This window comes from Onychostoma macrolepis, chromosome 01 (genome assembly GCF_012432095.1).
Source record: "Onychostoma macrolepis isolate SWU-2019 chromosome 01, ASM1243209v1, whole genome shotgun sequence".
NCBI lineage: Eukaryota > Metazoa > Chordata > Actinopteri > Cypriniformes > Cyprinidae > Onychostoma > Onychostoma macrolepis.
Window position 1 is genome coordinate 30,836,452 of NC_081155.1, and position 12,653 is coordinate 30,849,104.

Here is a 12,653-nt window from a genome sequence, read left to right on the forward strand (position 1 = left end):
AACCCTGGCTTGTTGGCCACGAGGAAGCACCGACGAGGCACGATCAAGCCCCAGAAGTGACAGTGGAAACGCGACTGGCCCTGGCCCGCACTAGCGCTTTTGACGCGACAGTGGAAACCCAGTTATTGATACCTCCCTGAACCAAAGCACTAAGACTGGAATCTTGTCATGTTTGGTTAGGACATAGTGTTAGACAACTAACAAAGTTTGGAAAGTTATTTGAAAAGAGGCCACATCTTTGAAACTAAAAATAACAGTTGTCTTCTGCTCTCTGTAATCACTGTTTCTTCAGTATCTGTAGTTTCTGTGCTTTCTTATTTCAAGACTCTTTGTAATTACATCGAACATGATGTAAGTAAAGTCATGGTTATGGTAATAAGACTTGAGGAAATGTGTGAGGAGTCTCGACCCTGCTTGTGTTTCAGGCCGTACGTATAACGATCTGAACCAGTATCCCGTGTTCCCCTGGGTAATCACCAACTACGACAGTGAAGATCTCGACCTCACTCTGCCCAGCAACTACAGAGATCTATCCAAGGTAAACACATGACCACATACACACACAAAGCCAACAGCTTGAACCTCAAAGAGCTCCTGTAGTTTTAGAGACTAGAGGACATGTCTGAGGAGAAGTTTTGAAAACAAGAGTACATGGGAGTATTTGTGTGAAAACCCCGTCTGGCAGTTTTAATGATGAGGCCGAGTCTGATAGACAGATGTAGCCATCTAGCGAGGGAGGGAATGACTGCTGCTCTAGACCCATCGATGGGAGTCTGACCGTACATGTAGTACAGCGCTTGCGGCCGCGTGCACGTCACCTCATGCCAGGCACCCTCAACCGCAGACAAGTCAGATAATGGGCCCATGTCTCTCCTCCTCCTCTCTCCCCCTCAATCAACCCCTCGGAAGCCCCCTACATCCCGCTTTCACCTCCTCCCCCATTCCCGTTAGCCAGCCAGCCTCCCTAAGGAGCTAATTAATGAGCGTAGTAGTACTTCAGCTAACCACACAGACAGACTGACACAGCTCACTGCTGGGAACACCAGACCTGCCTTTGTCTTTCTCAGGCTCTCGCTCAGTACATAGGTATCTTAAATTGTATCACACCATTTGAAGGCAGTTCGGAAGGATTTTTCTTATCTCTTTTCTTTTGCAAACAGCAGTGTGGCTAGTAATTGATATAATGCTGATATACAGTAAATACACTTCATTTCAATGGCAGCAAATGAGATGTACAACACCGTTTTAAAGTTTGGGGTTGGTAAGGGAAGTCTCTTACGCTCACCAAGGTTGCATTTATTTGATCAAAAATGCAGTAATATTGTGAAATATTATTACAATTACATGTTTCTATTTTATGTTATATTAAAATATAATTAGTGCTGTCAAATGATTAATTGAGATTAATCGCATCCAAAACTCTTAAAAATAAAGGTGCTTCACGATGCCATGGAAGAACCTTTTTGTCTCACTGGTTCCATAAAGAACCTTCAACATCTGAAGAACCTTTCTGTTTCACAAAAGGTTCTTTGTGGTGAAAGAAGGTTCTTCAGATTATAAAAAGGTAAGAAAGAGATGGTTCTTTAAAGAACATTTGACTGAATGGTTCTTTGTGGAACCAAAAATGGTACTTCTATGGCATCGCTGTGAAGATCCTTTTAAGCACCTTTATTTTTAAGAGTGAAAATAAAAGTTTTTGTTTACATATGTGTGTGTACTGTGTATATTTATTATGTATATATAAACACACACATACACAGTATATATTTTACATTTATATATATATATTCTTTTAGTTTTTTTAATGTATTTACATGTATAAATTTATATTCATATAATTTATATTATATATAAATATATTTAGTCTATAATATAAACATAACATATTTCTTAAATATATGCATGCATGTGTTGTATTTATATATACATAATACATATACACAGTACACACATATATATTATGTGAATAAAACTTTTATTTTGGATGCGATTAATCGTTTGACAGCACTACATATAATGTATTTTTTTCTGGATTCTTTGATGAGCTGGATTTATTTGAAATAAAGAAAAATCCAGAAATGGCCAGAAATGAGTCAATATATTTTTCTTTTACTACAGAGTATACAGTATACAATGAGTATACGGTACTAGTTTTATTACTAGTATACATTCTGTAATAGTGCAGCATGTTAAATATTTTTTATTCATATTGTGTCTTTACATTTGTTTTAAATATTTCAGAATTCTTTATTTGAACATTGTGTCCATTTCCAGTTTTTCAATTTTTTGTATCGCTAAGGATCAGTCTGTACTTAGACTTATAATTATATATTAAACATGTATATTAAACATGTAAACATACATATAATGATTAAATATTCTGTGTCTGTAGTATATAGCATATTTCAACACTGCAAATCCGTAACTGAATTTTCCATGATACATATTAGAGCTTTGCAAACAAGGTTTGTGTTCTCTTAAATCAGGACTCAGGACTCAGACACTTGAGGCCAGTGGTTTGAGGTTGTTCTCCTGGTTGATCATTCTGTAGTCCTGATACCGTGGTCTGTAATTGCAATCGATTGTTGTGTAGCAAGTTTATCCCTGAACTACTAATAGCTGTTTCGCTGAAGTGACAGTGATTATCCAGCATTAGTCAGAAGGAAGATCATGTTAGTTGAGAGATTCAGTCCAGTCCATCCTGTCCTGATGATGATGTTTTTTTCCATTTTATTTAAATGTGGCTCACTTATGTTTGTATCTCAAAACTGGTGTTTTGAAGAGCTTCTTCCTCAGTCTAGACCTGATAAATATTTTATGTCAGGGAGCTGGGGGGCACTCCTCCAAAAGAATGCTTTTTACTCACATTGCACCATTTGGGTAATTGAGTTGCAGGACAAAAGTTGTGTTTAAAACGCCTCTACCCTTAAACTCCACTTTAAAAGTGCTTGTGAAAGCTTGCCAGTCACTGCCTCAAAAATGACCATCAATTTCATGTAATGGTGGCCAATGGAGGGAGGACAGAGGATTACTTTTAGAGCTCAGATGATCGAACGAGTGTCCACTCTGACCCAAAATGGCAGAATAAATCAGTTCTAAGAGGTAGGAAAACAAAGGACTGAAAGATAATGGAAGATGAATTCCTGTGCAAAAAGAACCATGAGGTTTCAGAAGTCACCCTTACTGTCTTCAGACTGAGATCATTGCTCATATTACTCTTCAGTGCAGATTTATATGCATGATGCTATCTGTATCTACTGCACTGCTTTTAGCAAAGAAATGTCTCTGTGTTTTACCAATTCAGATTCAGCAAACACCATGTTTCTTTCAGGTACAGAATAGTTTAGGTTAATATACAGTATATTATATAACTGGAATTTTTTCATATTATGTAGTTGACAATATAATATGAACCAACTTTGCGACTACGCAGTACATTAAAACATTGTTTTATGCCAATCAATTAAAGAAGAAAAAAAAAGATCTATCTACTGTATGTATAAGCAATGCAATACAATCAAACATTGTTTTAATGTCCTTTTTTATTTGACAATTAACTTAATTAACATAATTTCCTAAAGACCATCTAAAATGTATTTTTGTTTCATGATTTGCAAGTATGAGAGCAATAAGAAAAAAAACAAATCTCTGATTCAAACCTCAATAGCAGCTCAGTTCTATGCCGTCCATTTCAAAGAATTGGTTTAAAACTCATATTTACCAAGTCTTTACTCTTGAGTGTTTCATCGCTAAAAAATATTCCCAGACATTGTGGCATGCTTCGTAATGTTAAATTAAGGATGCCAATCAATTAAAGAAAAAAACCCTATTTATTTATAAGCAATGCGATGCATATACTGTATCTACTTTTCAGCTGTTAGTGGCAGACAGTTATGTTTCCCCCAGTACATGCTTAAACAAATAAATATACACAGAGACACACGCTGTTGTAGCCAACACACAGCTTGCAGCATATCTCTTTATTTATTTATAATTTGTTCAGCCCTGTTCTGTTTCTTTGCAATAGCTTCCGCCCACTAGGTTAAAAGACAACAGTCCTATACACCATCCTACATCACCCTCGCCTTTGTTTCTCTCTTTCCATCTCTCCCTCCCTCAAACTCTCTCTCGAGTTTTGACAGCCTTGCCTTTATGTTCAGTCAAGCTTTCAAGCCTTAGGGAGAAACGGAGGCCGAGCGAGAGCAGCCACCCCTCCTTCTGCAGCGAACAACAGCAAATCTCAACAATCTTTATTACGACTGCTTTATTCATGCTGTTGACACAGGCAATATCAGTGTATGACCAGTGGACCATGACAACACCATCTCGCCTGTGAAGGCCATCTGAACCTTGTATATGCTGTGTCTTTCCTCTTTTTGTCCTTAACCCCTCCCGCTCTCTCTTGCCGTCTGCGTATGCCACATCCTAGCACTGCTTTGATAGAAGCAGGTCATGTGGGACCTTTTACACAGTGAGGTGAAATTGCCATAGATGCCGTGTCACATGGACTGTCTTCCCTGCGGGCAGAGGAATGTGCTTCATGAATTTATGTTCCTTTTGTCTCATCGTTATGACCCCGCTGGCTTTCTTATGATAAACTCTAACCTCTTCATGACATCTGGTGCAGCCAGAATTATCACTGCAGCCAGAAAAAACAAAACTGACACAACTGAGCGAGCCGCTTTCCAAATATATTTTTGCCGCTTATGTGTCTCAGTGGATATTGATACACAAGCATATTTTTTTATTTAAAAAAAGGGGTAGTCGTGGCCTAATGGTTAGGGAGTCGGGCTTGTAACCTGAAGGTTGCCGGTTTGATTCTCGTGCCGGCAGGAATTGAAGGTGGGGATTGTGAATAAACTCCACCTTCGATACCATGACTAAGGTGCCCTTGAGCAAGGCACCGAACCCCTAATTGCTCCCCGGCCGCTGGAGCAATAGCTGCCCACTGCTCCGGGTGTGTGTTCACTGTGTGTGTGTGTGTGTGTGTGTGTGTGTGTGTGTGCGCATTTGTTCACTACTCACTGCTGTGTGTGTGCACTTGGATGGGTTAAATGCAGAGCACTAATTTCGAGTATTGGTCACCATACTTGACAATACGTCACTTAACTTATTCTTTTGTAACTTTTAAAATACTTCACAATAAGCACACGCTACAGTGCATATCACAGTGCATCAAAACCATATTAGGATTATGACTGAAATTGTTCCAAACGCGTGACAGAGAGACTGTCACAGATTAGACACAGGTCAGGTTGGGAGAGTGAATTAATTATGTATTCATTTTTATTGATGTACTGTAGCTTTTCTACAAAAAAAAACATCAAGGAACTTCCCTCTCTTAGTTAAATAAATTTTACAAAAGACTAACAAGAGGGAATTTTGAGGACACGGCAGAAACCTATAAGTTGAAAAGTTTGAAAGAGAAAAAAATTAGGAAATAATATTATTTAATAAATTGTCTTATGTTAGAAGTTAAAGTGGAGACATACAGCAAATGGCAAAAATATTGTTTAATGTTTAATTAAAGTCGCAATGTAACGGAAGTAGCAGCAGATTTTCTTCCATATTATGATCTACTGTACATCCAAGTGAAACAGGTTATAGAAAAGGAAAAATGTAGGGTTCTATTTAATGGTTGTTGATTGGATGGAGGCAGATCTGAATGTGAGCTTGCAGTCAACTGTAAGAAAAGGGTGGGGTTTAAGTATAGACTAAATGTTTGGAGAAATTTGGCATACGTCACCAGTGAGAAGACTATAATTTCATATCTTATCAGATCGAGTTATGACATTTTGATAAAAAATTGCGAGCTCAAAAAATTGCAATATTGTGATAAAAGAATGCTAAACGATATGATTCTCATTGTGACTTTAATATTTTATCTGATATAAAGAAATATATGAGGGAGACATTCTATACTAGTGAAGTGACAGATAAAATAAAAGACGTCCTGGCTAAGGCATGGTATTATATACAACAAAGATAACAAAATTTATTGACCTGTTTCTCCATCCTCGCTGTGATGTAGTTAATGGCATATTGATTCGCCCTGCATCACATCATTTACACCCTTTCAACTGAGCACTAGATACACATTCACACCTTCTATAATGCAGTGGTTCCTAGAGCCCCCCAATCTGTTCTTTGTCTGACTCACCAATTTCAGGTCTTGGAGTCTACTAATGAGCTGATGATCTGAATCAGGTGTTTGATTAAAAGAGACTCAGAAAACATGCAATGTTGGGGGGTAGTATTTAGTCATGTTGTGTAGCATAGTAGATTAGTTCTTATAGTAATATATTACATTGCACACCTTTTGCTTGCTGTGTTTTAGTGCAAAAAAAACCTACCAATTTAAGTCTAATTCAGAACTTAAATTAAGTCAATGTCTAGTCAAGCACACTTTCTGCATTTAAAGAGCCGATTCAGGTGCCTAGGTCACAGTGCGGAATGCAAATTGCATCCAGCAGAGAATTTTTTGGCATGTTTGTGATTTGTTTAATCGTCAATCGTGTGCAAATGCACAAAGCTATGAGCGCAATTCATGAATTCCCCCCTCAGAAACCCTGAATTTTGAGCAGCACAGTGAAGTGCTAATACTCGTAGCTACTGGCAGTCTGTTCAGATTTGCAGTCTAATTAAAAACATTGGGGCAGCTCATTTATTTGAGCCGTCACTAGAGAAATATTCAGCAGTGCTGCCAGAGCGTATTAGGGTCGGTGGTGTGCGTTCACTCCATCACACTGCGCTGTGGTACGGGGATAACCCTGATGAACGACACTGTCACGAGACCCTATTGTACCGGAGCGCCTCCGAGCGTAATTTACTGCCGTAAACATCGAGGTGCTCGCACAAACACACACACACACTCATATACATGCACACAAATTTATACATCCACATAGAAACACTCTCTCACTCACACACACACACACTCACACTGAGCTATGACAGAGATGTTTTTTATCCTGCTCTCCCTTTTCTTTCTTTAATGAGGGTCCTGTTATTACCGCAATCAATCAGTTAAATCGCACAATGTTTAATTCAGTGTGTGTTCTCACCGTAGTTGCCACAAGAGAGCAGACCGTGTGTCATTGTCAGCCCAGGGCTGCATTCCAGTTTACACATACACACACACAGAATGCATTCAGCATAAGTCTATTACATTTCAGTGACAATTATACAAGCTTTAGTGATTTACAATCAAATGCTGATTAAACAATGCTCCTTTTTAAATCCCAATTAAATCCAAGATGTGGTTTAATCACGATTATATTAGAATTAGTGGAATATAATTAACCTCTATTTTGAAATGAGCCTTTGGCCTTCTTGCACAGTGTTAAATATCACATTAATGCAGGCACACATAGACACATAAGCACAGTGGAGCATTAAAAGATACAATCAGTGGTTTCACACGCACATATTGTCCTAGCACCATTGTAATCAATAGAAAAGCAGCTGAGGACCCTCATTACACAGCTATGATATGAGAGGAAGATGGAGATGGTCGATCTGTCCTGCCCACTCTCATTTCAAGGAACTCCATCATTCCATTACTATTGATCATACTAAGATATGAGAGACAGACAGAGAGAGAGAGAGCTGCAGTTCAAGAGTAATAAAGACTCAGCAGGGTAATAACAAAATATATAAATGAACATTTAAATAATGACCTGTTTCCATATGCTGGGTTTCTTCAGATCAGTGAAGAATTAAAGCAGCCATTCAATGCTTCTGATAATGCAGGGCAAGAGAGTATTAGCCATATATATATATATATATATATATATATATATATATATATATATATATATATATGAACTCTCATACAAACTCCCCTGCCTTAAATTCAATATACCCTTTACTATTAATGTTTAACACCATTATGAATGTACAAATAATACATAACTATTCAAAAGTGAGGGTCAGTAAGATTTTTTTAAAGAAATTATTTAATTCAGAAAGGATTCATTAATTTGATCAACATTAAAGTAAATGTATAATGCTATAAGATTTACATTTTAAATAAATGCTGTTCTTTGGAACTTTCAATTTGTGATTCACTGAATCTTGACAAAAAAAAGTACCACTGTTCCAAACTGTTTTCGTCATAGATTATAATAATGTTTCTTGAGCACTAAATGAGCACAATAAAATGATTTCTGGAAGATAATGTGATACTGCAAAATTTTTGCTATCACAGGAATAAGTTACATTTTAAAATATATTAAAAAAGAAAACGTTATTTTAAATTGTAATAATATTTCACAATGTTACAGTTTTAGAAATCTTAAAAATCTTACAGACCCCAAACATATGAACAGCAGTACAAATGAACAAAATTGTTTTGTTCAATCAACTACATGAACTGTAAGATTTCATTTTTATTCACAGATACAGAAAACAGACTGTTGAATGTGACTCGCTAAAAATAACAGTCTATTATCGATGAAACTTGGCAGCTGCACTAAATTATTATTTAAATAAATATTTATCATTAATAAATGATTACTTTTTAACACCTGTGGTCATTATTCTAATAATTTATTTCTTTGTTTCTTGAACATTTATGCTTTATTTATTCAGTTTTATATTTATTCCAATAATTTTGTCCTTTCTCATTACAGCCTATTGGTGCACTCAACCCAAAGAGGGCTGCATTCTTCTCTGAACGTTTTGAATCATGGGAGGACGAGCAGGTGCCCAAATTCCATTATGGCACACACTATTCCACCTCCAGCTTTACTCAGATGTGGCTACTCAGGACTGTAAGTTGCACATAAACACACAAGTTTCACACTGTAACACAGAGATGTGTCTAAATCCAAACTGCACAATTTTTAAGTCTTTTTTTATAACATCAGTCACACAAAAAAGAAAAGCATGTCAGTGTGCCATTTGTCAGTGCATTATTTCCTTTAACATTTGTTTTTTTGTAGTCTGTTTATGTAGGACAAATAAACGGGACATGATCATAATTGTCAAAATGATTTGCACCTTTTAAAGGGTTTTAAAACATAGCAGTTCTGTGCTCTTTATGCTGCGGCAAAATGCTACACATTCATCATGTGATCTGTTGTGAAACACATTGCAACTAATTGTTGTTTATAATTGGGCATATGTGCGTGCTCAGTCAGGTTGATTTATTGTTATATTGAAATGTAGGCCTTATCTGCATACTAACAAACACACAACACATCGCTCATCTTCCCTTCATCCTTTGTGTTCTAATATCTGCAGAGAACAAAGATGTGACACTCGGGAGGAAAAATACTTTATAAGCTTTATAACAGTATTTTGATGAAGCACAGTTTTGTTCAATATAAGCAGTTCTGTATTAGTTTTACAGTTATAAAGTCCCATGGTCCTATCGAAGCCTTTGTACAGCGTCAGTTACTTTACATTAGGTCTGTGTTTTATTTAGTTTTAATGTTTAGAGCATTCGCATATTCCTTATAAATTCTACTCACAAAGAGAAAGAGAGAGCTAGAGGTCACTAACCCATTCCTGGCCATCACTGTAATTGTTACAGTTTTTCACTTTCATTGCCATTCCCTGTTGGCCCATTGTATTGATCCCATCCCATTATTATCAGGCTTATCCCAAATCCACTTCACCAAACACCCTAATTCATGTACCATAGCACAAATCAGCAACCTCGTGATATTGAGGCTCTTGACAGAAAAAAGGAGGGTGTTAAATTCAGTCAAGCACCCAAAAGCCTCTGCGTAATTAGGGTATTTTTCTTTCATGGTGTAGCTTACCGGGGTGCTATTCACTCTTAATTGCGTCCGTCTCATCGGGGAGGTATTGTTTCAAAAGAACCACCTATTGATTCTGCACAAACAAGATTAAGCATGATTAGAAAAGAACAAATAATGCACTTGTAAAGGCTTTACTGTCTGACCAGGGTTAATAACAGGTTTCTTTAGCATTCAGGTCCCTCTTTTGGGGAAGAGGATGTCATTTAGTGCACACAAATTAGGATCATATTGTATAAGGCTTTGTTATGAACAGCAGGCATCGAAGCCAAATAAGAGATACCGGTCTGGTTGCACATATTGAAAAATGTTAAAATTGCAGGCTAAACACTGATCAAAGCAGACTCATAGTTATTAAATACATGATCTGTGCTTAATGGAATTTGCCCTGTAGTTGTTTTAGGCCCTAACATGACTTTTTAATACTCATTTTAGCGTGAATGTGTGTGGAAAGTCCATATTTTTTCGTTCTCTTCTATTCTCAGGAGCCTTTCACGACATTCTTCCTGAATTTCCAAGGTGGGAAATTTGACCACGCAGATCGCACTTTCTCTTCAGTGTCCAGAGCCTGGAGAAACTGCCAGAGGGACACGTCTGACGTGAAGGTATGTCAACATATGTGCATGACACTCAGAAATGCTTTGTGAGTCATATTACCTTAGAAATGGTTTTTTTTTTTTACATTTTCATTTATTGTCGTGAATCCATATTCATTCACGTGCACAGAGCTGTACTTATGCTTATTTCCTCTTATTCAGGCATCAGTCGGTCCTTGGATTTGTTTTTTTGCCTTCCACTGACATTTTGTTTTTCACAAATGTGGAGGCTATTACATGATTAGACGTTTCTCTAGTGAGTTGACTTCCTCTTGGTAACTGGAGCTTGCTGGGACTTGGTGTGAGGGCAGTTGTCATGGAGACACTGCAGCTCTCTGCCCGGCTGCCCCCATCACCTTTCCATAAAAACTGGCCCTAGCACATGTACGGTCACAACCAATCCTTGTCATGCTACTATGAAAGCGTCAAGGGTCCTTGATCAAAGCTTTAAACTAATCTTGATTTCAAACTTCCCCCCCTTTCCCCCCTTACACTCTCTCTTGCGAAACCTTTCATAACACTCTAACCCTCAGTTGAACCTTTTGTCGTTCGGCCCCAAACCAAAGTCAGACAGCAATCCCAACTGCACACTCAGAGGCCCTCAGAGTGTTCGGCATTGGCTTTAACAAATGTCCAGACCTCTTGAAATATTCATTACAACAGACAGCGATTTTGTTAGCATGCTCGTTGCATTCTGGTGTTTTTCAGGGGCTGATTGTGCTCATTTGGTAATAAGACATGTGGCTCACATTACATGGTCACACTTGATACCGAAAGCTCACTCAAAGCCCAGTTTGGTTTCTGTGTGAGCTTGTCACTGTGGATCAGCATAACAGGGTTGGTGTGCATCAAAACCAAATGGAGGACTTGACTAAAAACCTGGAAATCACTTTAGTTTATTTGACTTTGAAGCTGTGGAACATTTCAAACATGTTTCACTTTTCTTAACCCTGCAAAAAAGGTCTGATAGGTGCAAATGAGAAGCAAAGAAGTACCTTCAAATGTAATAATGTATCAATTTGCCATGCTGTTATCCCTTTTTCTTAAAAAAACAAAAAGCACAGCAGTCCCCCCACATTTAGAAACACCCCCCTCATTCAACCAAGGGGTGAAAAGCCTTTAGCAGTTTTTGTGTCTAGGCTAAAGAGAGCTATAATGGCCTAAAGCCACGCTGATCCTGTCTGTCTCTAGCCAGGCAAACTCTGGCCTGACCTTTAACCTCCATCCCCTGACCCCCGTGCACTAGGCTGAAAGCAGTGTGGACACTGAAAGTTTCCCCTCAGGGGAATCAGAGAGGACCTAAGAGCGGGCCCAGGGGCACCCCTCTCTACTGACCCGCAGCAGGACAGGATTTTGGATCACAGGTTTTGCCCTATGACCAGTTCTGCTCAAGGGCCATTGCACATAATAGCTCCTCCCGAACCCCGGCCTTGGTCTCCCCCCCCCCCACCCCCTCCCACCACTGGTTAAGTGGCTGTGGGTCTTTGTGCCGCCAATGAAGACGCCAAATTTACGCCAGGCTCCATACATGAACCTCAGGGCGCCTGGTGCCATTGTAAAACCGTGACCTTTTTGTTTTAAAGACTTCGGTTTTATAGAGAGAACCAGAAAGAAATGAGGCAGGAGGCTAGTTTTGAACTTCCACCTTTTGTTTGCTCACCTAATTGGCCACTCGCACTGAGGAGCTGTGTTGTATATACACAATACTCATTAAATTTGCATGCTATGTTATATTAAATAGGTAAAGTTTTATTTATTCTTATATGTTTGTTTAAATTTAAACCTAAAATGTTATTCTTCTACATAGAAACATTAACCATGTGGTTTTTGCTCTATTTAATGGACTTTTCACAGAAAACCATAGATTAATTTGGATGTGAGACAGAACTTGATTGGTCTGTGACTACAGAGTGAGTGATGGATTGTCAGTTAGATGGTTCTCCCAAGGGAGTCATGTTTCTGCAGAGCAAGAGCATGTTTATCCTCCTAGGACTAACTTAACACTTTCATAGAGAGTGTGTGTATGTGTGTGAGAGCATGAATAGCTGCACACTATAGGACATAATAAAATGCAGAGAGAATGATGAAATAGACTGAACTAGAAATTCAGACCAATACCAAGTAAAAGTTAACAATTTTAATTTGATGGCTGATATTTTTACATTTAGACCCCGAGTTTATTCCTCTCCATTGAAACAACTTTAAGAATCCATTTTGTCTCATATAACCATGTTATATAATAAGCTTGACCAAAGCAGATTTCAGAAAGCCAGGTATACCTTTTAGAAGA

The 12,653-nt window shown here is 38.1% G+C and overlaps 1 protein-coding gene across 8 annotated transcripts in view; it reads left to right on the forward strand.

The window, feature by feature from the left end:
* lrba (LPS responsive beige-like anchor protein) overlaps nucleotides 1-12,653 on the forward strand; it is a 275,213-nt gene that overhangs the window by 193,064 nt on the left and 69,496 nt on the right. For all 8 annotated transcript variants that reach the window (XM_058770127.1, XM_058770098.1, XM_058770136.1 and 5 more), the window contains exons 43-45: nucleotides 426-538; nucleotides 8,634-8,774; nucleotides 10,253-10,372. In XM_058770127.1, the coding sequence (XP_058626110.1) occupies nucleotides 426-538; nucleotides 8,634-8,774; nucleotides 10,253-10,372 (374 nt within the window). The remainder of the gene's footprint in view (nucleotides 1-425; nucleotides 539-8,633; nucleotides 8,775-10,252; nucleotides 10,373-12,653) is intronic.